The sequence below is a fragment of the Procambarus clarkii genome, chromosome 25 (genome assembly GCF_040958095.1).
Source record: "Procambarus clarkii isolate CNS0578487 chromosome 25, FALCON_Pclarkii_2.0, whole genome shotgun sequence".
NCBI lineage: Eukaryota > Metazoa > Arthropoda > Malacostraca > Decapoda > Cambaridae > Procambarus > Procambarus clarkii.
Genome location: NC_091174.1, coordinates 33,239,741 through 33,253,676, shown reverse-complemented (window position 1 = coordinate 33,253,676; position 13,936 = coordinate 33,239,741). Strand labels below are relative to the sequence as shown.

At 49.5% G+C, this 13,936-nt stretch overlaps 4 protein-coding genes across 4 annotated transcripts; all 4 read left to right on the top strand.

Moving 5' to 3' along the window:
* Positions 1–837: 837 nt before the first annotated feature.
* Positions 838–1,461, top strand: LOC138368522 (mucin-6-like). Its single transcript, XM_069331048.1, has one exon. It carries the CDS (start codon positions 838–840, stop codon positions 1,459–1,461), a length of 624 nt encoding a protein of 207 aa, XP_069187149.1.
* Positions 1,462–1,619: 158 nt separating this feature from the next.
* On the top strand, positions 1,620–2,579 carry LOC138368521 (glutamate--tRNA ligase-like). The gene has a single exon (XM_069331047.1). The coding sequence runs from the start codon at positions 1,620–1,622 to the stop codon at positions 2,577–2,579; it is 960 nt and encodes a 319-aa protein (XP_069187148.1).
* An 839-nt stretch (positions 2,580–3,418) lies between these two features.
* LOC138368520 (mucin-6-like) lies at positions 3,419–5,929 on the top strand. The gene is made up of 2 exons (XM_069331046.1): positions 3,419–4,431; positions 4,555–5,929. The coding sequence occupies exons 1-2, from the start codon at positions 3,419–3,421 to the stop codon at positions 5,927–5,929; spliced, it is 2,388 nt and encodes a 795-aa protein (XP_069187147.1).
* Positions 5,930–6,731: 802 nt separating this feature from the next.
* LOC138368519 (mucin-2-like) lies at positions 6,732–7,661 on the top strand. The gene has a single exon (XM_069331045.1). The coding sequence runs from the start codon at positions 6,732–6,734 to the stop codon at positions 7,659–7,661; it is 930 nt and encodes a 309-aa protein (XP_069187146.1).
* Positions 7,662–13,936: the final 6,275 nt, after the last annotated feature.

Here is a 13,936-nt window from a genome sequence, read left to right as displayed (position 1 = left end):
CCCCGAACACCACTAGGCGTCTGCAACACCCTCAACACCACAGGATGTTTCCAACGCCCTCAACACCACTTACCGTCTCAATCGCCCTCAATACCACACAAAGTCTCCAACGCCACCTACACCTCTCGGAGTTTCCAACGCCCTTAACACCACACGGCGTCCCCTACACCCTCAACACCACACGGCATCTGCAACGCCCGCAACACCACTCTGTTCCTCCAACGCCCTAAACACCACACGGCGTCCCCAACGCCCTCAACACCACACGTCGTCTCCAACGCCCTCAACACCACTCGGCGTCTCCACCGCCCTCAAAATCACTCGGTGAATCCAACGCCCTCAACACCACTCGGCGTCTCCAACGCCCTCGACATCACTTGGCGTCTCCAACACCCTCAACACCACTCAGCGTCTCCAACGCCCTCAACACAACACTGCGTGCCCAACGCCCTCAACATCACTCAGCGTCTCCAACGCCTTCTTCACCTCTCGGCGACTCCAACGCCCACAACACCACACGGCATTTTCAACACCCTCAACACCACATGACATCACCAATGCCCCCAACACCACACGGCATCCCCAGCGCCCCCAACACAACTCGGTGTCTCCATCGCCCCCAACATCACACGGCGTCACCAACACCCTGAACACCACAAGGCGTCTGCAACACCCTCAAAACCACAGTGCGTCACCAACACCGTCAACACCACAGAGCGTCTCCAACGCCCTCAACACCACACGGCGTCTTCAACACCAACAACACCATACGGCGTCCTAAACGACTCCAACACCACAGGGCGTCACCAATGTCCTCAACACCACAGGGCGTCTCTAATGCACTCAACACCACATGGCGTCTCCAAAGCCCCAACACCACATGGCGTCACCAACGCCCTCAACACCACACGGCGTCTCCAACGTCCCAACACCACTCTCCGTCACCAACACCCTCAACACCACACTGCATCTCCAACGCACTCAACACCACACAGCGTCTCCAACTATCCCAACACAACGCTGCGTCACCAAAGCCCTCAACACCACTCGGGGTCTCCAACGCCCTTAACACCACACGGCGTCTCCTTACGCCCTCAACACCACATGGCGTCTGCAATGCCTCCAACACCACTCGGCGTCTCCAACGCCCTCAACACCACTCGGTGTCTCCAACGCCCTCAACACCACCTGGCAACTCCACGCCCTCAACACAACACGGCGTCCTCAACGCCGTCAACATCACTTAGCTTCTCCAACGCCCTCTACACCTCTCAGCGACTCCAACGCCCTCAACAGCACACTGCGTCTCCTACGCCCTCAACACCACATGGCGTCTCCAACGCCCTCAACTCCACACGGCGTCACCAACGCCCTCAACTCCACACGGCGTCTGCAACACCCTCAACACCACAGGGCGTCTCCAACCCCCTCAACACCGCATGGCGTCACCAATGCCCCTAAAACCAAAAGGCGTCTCTAATGCCCCCAACACCAAACGGCGTCCCCAACGCCCCCAACACAACTCGGTGTCTCCCACGCCCCCAACACCACACAGGGTCTCAAACACCCTCAACACCACAGTGCGTCACCAACACCCTCAACACCACAAGGCGTCTCCAATGCCCTCAACACCACACGGCGTCTCCTACACCCTCAACAACATACGTCGTCGCGAACGCCCTCAACACCACACAACGTCACCGACGCCCTCAACACCACACGGCGTCTCCAACGCCCTCAACACCACTCAGGATCTCCAACGCCCTCAGCACCTCATGGCGTCTCTAACGCCCTCAACACCACACAACGTCACCGACGCCCTCAACACCACACGGCGTCTCCAACGCCGCCAACACCTCCCAGCGTCTCCAACGCCCTTAACACCACACGGCGTCTCATACACCCTCAACACCACACGGCGTCTGCAATGCCCGCATCACCAATCGGCGACTCCCACGCCCTCAACACCACACGGCTTCTCCAACACCCCCAACGCCACACGGCGTGTCCAACGCTCTCAACACCACAGAGCGTCTCGAACCCCCTCAACACCACATGACGTCACCAATGCCCCCAACACCACACGGCGTCCCCAGCGCCCCCAACATAACTCGGTGTCTCCAACGCCCCCAACATCACACGGCGTCACCAACACCCTGAACACCACAAGGCGTCACCAACAACCTCAACACCACAGGGCGTTTCCAACGCCCTCAACACCACACGGCGTCTCCTACCCCCTCAACACTACACAGCGTCTGCAACGCCCCCAACACCACTCAGCGTCTCTAACACCCTCAACACCACAGGGCGTCTCCAACGCCCTCAACACCACATGGCGTCTCCAAAGCCCTAACACCACATGGCGTCACCAACGCCCTCAACACCACACAGCGTCTGCAACGCGCCAACACATCTCACCATCACCAACACCCTCAACACCACACGGCGTCTCCAACGAACTCAACACCACTCAGGGTCTCCAACGCCCTCAGCACCACTCGGCGTCTTCAACGCCCTCAACACCACATAACGGTTCGAAAGCCCCCAACACTTCCCGGCGTCTTCAACGCCCTTAACACCACACGGCGTATCCTACGCCCTCAACACCACGTGGCGTCTGCAATGTCCCCAACACCACTCGGCGTCTCCAACGCCCTCAACATCACTCAGCTTCTCCAACTCCCTCTACACCTCTCAGCGACTCCAATACCCTCAACACCACAGGGCGTCTCCAACGCCCTCAACACCACACGGCATCTCCAACGCCCTCAACACCGCATGGCGTCTCCAATGCCCCCAACACCAAACGGCGTCCCCAACGCCCCCAACATAACTCGGTGTCTCTCACGCCCCCAACACCACATGGCGTCTCCAACACCCTCAACACCACACGGCGTCCCCAACGCCTTCAACACCAGAGGGCGTCACCAATGCCCTCTACACCACAGGGCGTCTCCAACGCCCACAACACCACATGGCGTCTCCAACGCCCCAACACCACACGGCGTCACTAACGCCCTCAACACCACACGGCGTCTCTAATGCCCCAACACTACTCAGCGTCACCAACACCCTCAACACCACACGGCGTCTCCAACGCGCTCAACACCACACGGCGTCTCCAATGCCCTCAACACCACTCAGCGTCTCCAACGCCCTCAACACAACACGGCATCCCCAACGCCCTCAACATCACTCAGTGTCTCCAACGCCTTCTTCACCTCTCGGCAACTCCAACGCAATTAACACCACAGGGGAAACGCCCTCAACACAACTCGGCGTCTCCAACGCCCTCAACACCATACGGCGTCTCGAACACCCTCAACACCACAGGACGTTTCCTACACCTTCAACACCACACGGCGTCTCCAACGCCATCAACACCACATGCAGTCTCCAACACCCTCAACACCACATGGCATTTCCAACGCCCTCAACACCACTTGGCGTCTCCAACGCCCTTAACACCTCACGGCTTCTTTCAACACCCTCAACACCACAGGACGATTCCAACGCCCTGAACACCACTTACCATCTCCATCGCCCTCAACACCACACAACGTCTCTAACGCCCTCAACACCACCCGGCGTCTCCAACGCCCTCAACACCACAGGGCGTCTCCAACGCCCTCAAAACAAGTCTGCGTCTCCAACGCCCTTAACACCAAACGGCGTCACCAACGCCCTCAACACCACCCGGCGTCTTCGACGCTCTCAAAACTCCTCGGCGTCTCCAACGCCCTCAACACAACATGGTGTCACCAACGCCCCCAATACCACACGGCGTTGCCAACTCCCTAAACACCACACAGCGTCGCCAACGCTCTTAACACCACACGGCGTCTCCAACGCCCCCAACATCACTCGGAGTCTTCAACGCCCTCAACACCTCACAGAGTCTCCAACGCCCTCAACATCTCACGGCGTCTCCAACGCCCTCAACACCACTCTTCGTCTCCTAAGCCCTCAACACCACACGACGTCTCCTACGATCCCAAAAACACTCAGCGTATCCAACGCCCTCAACACCACACTGCGACTCCAACGCCCTAAACACCCCACGACGTCCCCAACACCACATGGCGTCTCCAACGCCCTCAACACCACTCGGCGTCTACACCGCCCTCAACATCACTCGGCGTCTCCAACGCACTTAACACCACTCGGCGTCTCCAACGCTCTCACCATAACTCGGCGTCTCCAACGTCCTCAACACCACTCGGCGACTCCACGCCCTCAACACAACACGGCGTCCCCTACGCCCTCAACATCACTCAGCGTCTCCAACGCCCTTTACACCTCTCGGCGACTCCAACGCCCTCAACAGCACACAGCAAGCATAAGAAATATTGCCGGAACAACCGTGGACATTTTCAAGAGGAAACTACATTTATTCCTTGAAAGGAGTGCCGGACCAACCGGGCTGCGGTGGGTATGTGGGCCTGCGGGCCGCTCCAAGCAACAGCGTAGTGGACCAAACTCTCACAAGTCAAGCCTGGCCTTGGGCCGGGCTTGGGGGAGTAGAAGAACTCCCAGAACCCCATCAACCAGATATCAACCAGGTAACAGCGTCTCCAACGCCTCCAACACCACACGGCGTCTCCAACACCCTCAACACCACAGGGCATCTCCAATGCCCTCAACACCACACGGCTTCTGCAACACCCTCAACACCACAGGGCGTCTCCAACCCCCTCAACACCGCATGGCGTCACTAATGCCCCCAACACCACAAGGCGTCTCCAATGCCCCCAGCACCAAACGTCGTCTCCAACACCCTCAACACCACTCGGTGTCCCCAACGCCTTCAACACCACAGGCCGTCACCAATGCCCTCAACACCACAGGGCGTCTCCAACGCCCTCAACATCACATGGCGTCTCCAACGCCCCAACACCACTCAGCGCACCAACACCCTCAACAACACACGGCGTCTCCAACGCCCCAACACCACTCGGCGCACCAACACCATCAACACCACACGGCATCTCCAACGCACTCAACACCACACGGCGTCTCCAAGTATCCCAACACAACGCCTCGTCTCCAACGCCCTCAGCACCACTCGGGGTCTCCAACACCCTCAACACCACTTGGCGTCTCCAACGCCCTCAACACCACTCAGGGTCACCAACGCCCTCAACACAACATGGCGTCCCCAAGCCCTCAACACCACTCGGCGTCTCCAACGCCTTCAGTACCACTCGGCGTCTCCTACGCCCTCAACACCACTTGGGGTCTCCAACGCCTTCAACACCACACGTCTTCGCCAACGCCCTCAACACCACACAACATCACCGAAGCCCTCAACACCACTCGGTGTCTCCAACGCCCTCAGCACCTCACAGCGTCTCCAACGCCTTCAACACCCCGCAACGTCAACAACGTCCTCAACACCACACGGCGTCTCCAACACTCTCAACACCACAGGGCGTTTCCAACGCCCTCAACACAACTCGGCGTCTCCAACGCCCTCAATACCACACAAAGTCTCCAACGCCACCTAGACCTCTCGGAGTCTTCAAAGCCCTTAACTCCACACGGCGACCCCTACACCCTCAACACCACACGGCGACCCCTACACCCTCAACACCACACGGCGTCTGCAACGCCCTCAAAATCACTCGGCGTCTCCAACGCCCTCAACACCACTCGGCGTTTCCAACGTCCTCAACATCACTCGGCGTCTCCAACTCCCTCAACACCACTCAGCATCTCCAACGCCCTCAACACAACACGGCGTCCCCAACGCCCTCAACATCACTCAGTGTCTCCAACGCCCTCTTCACCTCTCAGCGACTCCAACGCCCTCAACACCACACGGATTCTCCAACGCCCCCAACACCACACGGCGTTTTCAACACCCTCAACACCACACGGCATCTCTAACGCCCTCAACACCACACGGCGTGTCAAACGCCCTTAACACCACACGGCGTTTGCAACACCCTCAACACCATAGGGCGTCTCCAACCCCCTCAACACCACATGACGTCACCAATGTCCCCAACACCACAAAGTGCCTCCAATGCCCCCAACACCACATGGCGTCCCCAGTGCCCCCAACACAACTCAGTGTCTCAAACGCCTCCAACACCACACTGCGTCACCAACACTCTGAACACCACAATGCGTCTGCAACACCCTCAACACCACAGTGCGTCACCAACACCCTCAACACCACAGGCCGTCTCCAACGCCCTCAACACCACACGGCGTCTCCAACACCCTCAACACCACAGGGCGTTTCCAACGCCCTCAACACAACTCGGCGTCTCCAACGCCCTCAACACCACACGGCATCTCCAACACCCTCAACACCACAGGATGTTTCCAACGCCCTCAACACCACTTACCGTCTCCAACGCCCTCAATACCACACAAAGTCTCCAACGTCACCTACACCTCTCGGAGTCTCCAACGCCCTTAACACCACATGGCGTCCCATACAACCTCAACACCACACGGCGTCTTCAACGCCCCCAACACCACACGGCGTTTTCAACACCCTCAACCCCACACGGCATCTATAACGCCCTCAACACCACATGGTGTCACCAACACCCTGAACACCACATGGCGTCTGCAACACCCTCAACACCACAGTGTGTCACCAACACCCTCAACACCACACGGCGTCTCCAACGCCCTCAACACCACACGGCGTCTCCAACACCAACAACACCACACGGCGTCCCCAACGCCTTCAACACCACAGGGCGTCACCAATGCCCTCAACACCTCCGGGCATCTCTAACGCACTCAACACTACATGGCGTCTCCAAAGCCCCAACACCACATGGCGTCACCAACGCCCTCAACAGCACACGGCGTCTCCAACGTCCCAACACCAATCACCATCACCAACACCCTCAACACCACACTGCGTCTCCAACGCACTCAACACCACACGGCGTCTGAAACTATCCCAACACAACGCCGCGTCTCCAGAGCCCTCAACACCACTCGGGGTCTCCAACGCCCTCAGCACCACTCGGCATCTCCAACACCCTCAACACCACAGGGCGTTTCCAACGCCCCCAACACCTCCCGGCGTCTTCAACGCCCCTAACACCACTCGGCGTCTCCAACGCCCTCAAAACCACTCGGTGTCTCCAACGCCCTCAACGCCACACGACGTCTCCTACGATCGCAACAATCCTCGGCGTCTCCAACGCCCCAACACCACACGGCGTTACCAAGCCCTCAACACCACTCGGCGTCTCCAAAGCCTTCAGTACCACTCGGCGTCTCCTACACCCTCAACACCACACGCCGTCTCCAATGCCCTCAACACCACTTGGGGTCTCAAACGCCCTGAACACCACATAGCGTCGCCAACGTCCTCAACACCACACAACGTCACCTACGCAGTCAACACCAGACGGCGTCTCCAACGCCCCCAACACCACACAATGTCACCAAAGCCCTCAACACCACACGGCGTCTCAAACACCCTCAACACCACAGAGCATTTCCAACGCCCTCAACACCACTCGGCGTTAGCAACGCCCTCAACACCACACGGCGTTTCCTACACCCTCAACCCCACGGGACGTTCCCAACGCCCTCATCACCACTTACCGTCTCCAACGCCCTTAACACCACACAACGTTTCCAACGCCCCCAACACCTCCCAGCGTCTCCAATGCCCTTAACACCATACGGCATCTCCTACGCCCTCAACACCACGTGGGGTCTGCAATGCCCCCAACACCACTCGGCGTCTCAGACGCCCTCAACACCACTCGGTGTCTCCAACGCCCTCAACGCCACACGACGTCTCCTACAATCCCAAAAACACTCGGCGTCTCCAACGCCCTCATCACCACACGGCGATTCCAACGCTCTAAACACCCCACGACGTCCCCAACGCCCTCAACACAACATGGCGTGTCCAACGCCCTCAACACCACTCGGCGTTTACACCGCCCTCAACATCACTCGGCGTCTCCAACGCACTTAACACCACTCGGCGTCTCCAACGCCCTCACCATAACTCGGCGTCTCCAACGCCCTCAACACCACTCGGCGACTCCACGCTCTCAACACAACAGGGCGTCTCCAACGCCCTCAACATCACTCAGCGTCTCCAACGCCCTTTACACCTCTCGACGACTCCAACGCCCTCAACAGCATAAGAAATATTGCCGGAACAACCGTGGACATTTTCAAGAGGAAACTAGATTTATTCCTCCAAGGAGTGCCGGACCAACCGGGCTGCGGTGGGTATGTGGGCCTGCGTGCCTCACAAGTCAAGCCTGGCCTTGGGCCGGGCATGGGGAGTACACGAACTCCCAGAACCCCATCAACCAGGTAACAGTGTCTCCAACGCCTCCAACACCACTCGGCGTCTCCAACACCCTCAACACCACAGGGCGTCTCCACCCAGCAAACAATTTTAGGTTGCCACAACATATCTGGAAAGTATTTGAAAGGATTGGAAACGTTTGTTTTATCGTATCAGATACGATATTGTGTGTGGACTTAAATAGGTTTCCAAAACTTATAACCAAGACATATGTATCTAACACTAATTTGAGATGTTGTGGCAACTTTACACTCCTAACATGAGTCATTCATAATCCATTCATACACCAATATGAATCTCTTGTGAAAGGTTTGAGCCTTATCTGAACCCTTTTCACATCTTTGTGTTTAAAGTTAAATTTCTTGAAATTAAATTATATTATTTTATATTATATTATATTATTTTTATTATATTTTATTTTATAATGTATTATTATTTGTCTTATATTTTTTATATTATATTATTGTTTTCAATTTAAATATTAAAACCAATTTAAGGGTACAAAAATCAAATAATTTATATTTCTTTATTATTTACTAACAAATCAGCAAAAATACAAAAACATATGACCTATATAATTATATATATAATATATATATAAATAATATATATATATATAAATAATTTATATAATATATATATATATATATATATATATACAGGGTGTAGTGTAATAGTATATATATATACTAATATATTTATATATAAATAATATATTTATATATAATATATTTATATATAAATAATATATTTATGTATAAATAATATATATATAAATAATATATATATATATATATAAATAATATATATATAAATAATATATATATATATAAATAATATATATATATATATATATATAAATAATATATATATGATAACCATCTTTGTAACCTATATGTAACTCCCTCTTTGTAACAAAGTTCAAATAAAGCAAATATATATGTGTACATACAAAAGAATGGGGGTGGTAGAAGATAATATTAGTGTTTAGTGAGTGACCACAAGGTCTCCTCTGAATACTTTTTATTTTCTTCTCCGAGGCTATGGGTCCGCACATTGGCACCAGAGGTCTTACTCACAAACTTTTTATATAATATATATATATATATATATATATAAATAATATATATATAAAGTTAAAACTAGCTAGTTATACGTAGATATATGATAACTAACCAACCCTACCAAACCTAACCTATCTAACCTATATATATATATATATATATATATATATATATATATATATATATATATATATATATATATATATATATATATATATATATATATTAAATATATATACACACACATATATATATAGGTTATATATATATATATATATATATATATATATATATATATATATATATATATATATATATATATATATATAACAACAGGAGTGTTGTTAACGCATACGTCGACCGTGCTCTCAGCCACAGCTCAGAATGGAAGCAAGTCGACGAAGAGCTCTGTAGGGTAAGGCAGGTTCTAGTCAATAACGGCTTCTCCAATGGTTTCATCGAAGACATCATAAGAAGGAAAGTGAAAAGCCATGCAACCTCTGAAGAGACAACTAACACAACACCTATACCCCCTATTAGACTATTTTACAGGAACTTCTTTTCCACAGCTCATAAAACGGAGGAAAGGGTCCTGAAAGATATTGTTAATAGGAACGTTATCCCTACAGACAAAAATCAGAGGATACAACTGACGATTTACTATAAAACCAGAAAAACGGCCAGCCTACTCATGAGAAACTCTCCAGACACAAAACAGAACGCTTTAAAAGAGACTAACGTCGTCAATGCCTTCAAATGCCCACTTGGGGACTGTAAGCTCCAAAAAAACCAGTATATAGGCAAGACAACAACATCTCCTTCTAGGCGTTTAACGATGCATAAGCAACAGGGCTCCATTAAGGAACATATAATCTCTTCCCATAACCAAACCATCGCCAGAGAAATCCTAGTAAACAACACAGAAATCATCGATAGATACAGCGATAGCAGGCGGCTTGACGTTTGCGAGGCACTACACATCAAGAAGTCAACACCAGCAATCAACAGCCAATTATTGCACAACTATATTCTACCCACCTCAAGACTCTGCTCCAATATAGAAGCATCAAGAAATATGGACCAATAGGCTTTCTACAAACACTTCTATTCAATACCCATTGTTTCTGTTCTGTCTTGTGTTGATACTTTTAATACCCTATTAATATCCCCTCATGTTCTGTCTTGTGTTAATGCCACATCACTATATGCCACATCATCCCTCCCACCTCACTCAAATGTAGATATAATAGCAGAGATACGTAAGTTCTAATCAGTTGTGTATTTGTGAAGTCTTTGAAAATGTAATAAGTTTTACGAAACGCGCCCGTGTCGCGTCAGACTAGAAATAAAAATGAATTTTGGAGAAGTGATTTTTGATTTACCTCCAACAGTGAAGCGTAATGTACGAAAGATTGAGAAAATTCGTGTTAGAATTATTAATCTTACTTTTTCGGTCATATTTAATAATAATATATATATATATATATATATATATATATATATATATATATATATATATATATATATATATATATATATTAGTATATTTTGGTAGCAGTCTTTCCTGTAGACATATATTATTAAATATGACCGAAAAAGTAAGATTAATAATTCTAACACGAATTTTCTCAATCTTTCGTACATTACGCTTCACTGTTGGAGGTAAATCAAAAATTAATTCTCCAAAATTCATTTTTATTTCTAGTTTGACGCGACACGGGCGCGTTTCGTAAAACTTATTACATTTTCAAAGACTTTAGTTCACAAATACACAACTGAATAGAACTTTCGTATCTCCGATTTTATATCTACATTTGAGTGAGGTGGGAGGGGTGATGTGGCATTAACACAAGACAGAACAAGAGGGGATATTAATAGGGTATTAAAAGTATCAACACAAGACAGAACACAAACAATGGGTATTGAATAGAAGTGTTTGTAGAAAACCTATTGGTCCATATTTCTTGATGCTTCTATATTGGAGCGGAGTCTTGAGGTGGGTAGAATATAGTTGTGCAATAATTGGCTGTTGATTGCTGGTGTTGACTTCTTGATGTGTAGTGCCTCGCAAACGTCAAGCCGCCTGATATCGCTGTATCTATCGATGATTTCTGTGTTGTTTACTAGGATTTCTCTGGCGATGGTTTGGTTGTGGGAAGAGATTATATGTTCCTTAATGGAGCCCTGTTGCTTATGCATCGTTAAACGCCTAGAAAGAGATGTTGTTGTCTTGCCTATATACTGGGTTTTTTGGAGCTTACAGTCCCCAAGTGGGCATTTGAAGGCATAGACGACGTTAGTCTCTTTTAAAGCGTTCTGTTTTGTGTCTGGAGAGTTTCTCATGAGTAGGCTGGCCGTTTTTCTGGTTTTATAGTAAATCGTCAGTTGTATCCTCTGATTTTTGTCTGTAGGGATAACGTTTCTATTAACAATATCTTTCAGGACCCTTTCCTCCGTTTTATGAGCTGTGGAAAAGAAGTTCCTGTAAAATAGTCTAATAGGGGGTATAGGTGTTGTGTTAGTTGTCTCTTCAGAGGTTGCATGGCTTTTCACTTTCCTTCTTATGATGTCTTTGACGAAACCATTGGAGAAGCCGTTATTGACTAGGACCTGCCTTACCCTACAGAGTTCTTCGTCGACTTGCTTCCATTCTGAGCTGTGGCTGAGAGCACGGTCGACATATGCGTTAACAACACTCCTCTTGTACCTGTCAGGGCAGTCGCTGTTGGCATTTAGGCACATTCCTATGTTTGTTTCCTTAGTGTAGACTGCAGTGTGGAAACCTCCGCCCTTTTCCATGACTGTTACATCTAGAAAGGGCAGCTTCCCATCCTTTTCCATCTCGTAAGTGAAACGCAGCACGGAACTCTGCTCAAATGCCTCCTTCAGCTCCTGCAGATGTCTGACATCAGGTACCTGTGTAAAAATGTCGTCAACATACCTGCAGTATATGGCCGGTTTCAAGTTCATGTCGACTAAGACTTTTTGCTCGATGGTACCCATGTAGAAGTTTGCAAACAGGACACCTAGGGGAGAACCCATGGCGACCCCATCTACTTGCTTATACATGTGCCCATCCGGGCTCAAGAAGGGTGCCTCTTTAGTACAAGCTTGGAGTAGTTTCCTCAGAATATTTTCTGGTATGTCAAGAGGAGTACAGGCTGGATCACGATACACTCTGTCGGCTATCATTCCGATTGTCTCGTCCACAGGTACGTTGGTAAACAGCGATTCTACGTCCAACGAGGCTCTTATCCCTGTGGCCCGTGTGCCCCGCAGTAAGTCAACAAATTCCTTTGGAGACTTCAGGCTGAAGGCGCAAGGAACATAAGGAGTCAGCAGGCCGTTGAGTCGCTTCGCCAGTCTGTACGTGGGTGTGGGTATCTGGCTAATGATTGGCCGAAGTGGGTTTCCAGGCTTGTGCGTCTTGACATTTCCATACGCATATCCAGGTTTATATTCCCCAATGATCTTTGGCAGGTGGAGTCCGGATTTCTTGGCGTTCACAGTTTCGATCAGTTTGTTTACTTTTGCTTTTAATTCGGCTGTAGTGTCCTTCGTTACCCTTTGGAACTTAGTTTGGTCAGAGAGTATGATGTTCATTTTCGCCAGATATTCGTCTTTTTTAAGAATGACATATATTGGCGACTTGTCACCTCTCCTGACAACTATCTCCTTGTTCTCACGAAGGCTTTTAGCTGCCGCTTTAAGCTCGGGGGACAGTATGGTGCTTCTGTAGTTGCCTCGATTCTTTCCTCCTTCTGCAATAAGTTCTGCTTGTAAGGTATCTTTGGTAGTGACCTTCTTTTGTGTCTCGAGGTCGAATATGTCGTCCAACAGAATTTCCAACTCTACTTTCCGGGCCATCTCACTCGGTCTGGACATAACATGACAGTTTATGCCCAGATTTAGGAGAGTGACTTGGTCCTCAGTGAGGTTAATTCCTGCAAGGTTCAGGAAGCCATCTCTTGGTCGTGGAATTGCCATAGGTCCTCCATATAATGTTGTTAGTTTCTTGATAATCCTTGTTTCAGTGCTGAGGTGATGTTGGTCTGTGAGGATGTCGAGGTGTTGTTCAATGCGGGTACGGATACTATGGTCGATGTTGCTATTTCTCCACTCGTTCGTAGCATGAAGTAGTTGCGTTTTGTTGTCTTTGATTTCATTCTCTGCCTTATATCAACATCAAGTATCAACACAAGACAGAACACAAACAATGGGTATTGAATAGAATACTTTTAATACCCTATTAATATCCCCTCTTGTTCTGTCTTGTGTTAATGCCACATCACCCCTCCCACCTCACTCAAATGTAGATATAAAATCGGAGATACGTAAGTTCTATTCAGTTGTGTATTTGTGAACTAAAGTCTTTGAAAATGTAGTAAGTTTTACGAAACGCGCCCGTGTCGCGTCAGACTAGAAATAAAAATGAATTTTGGAGAATTAATTTTTGATTTACCTCCAACAGTGAAGCGTAATGTACGAAAGATTGAGAAAATTCGTGTTAGAATTATTAATCTTACTTTTTCGGTCATATTTAATAATATATGTCTAC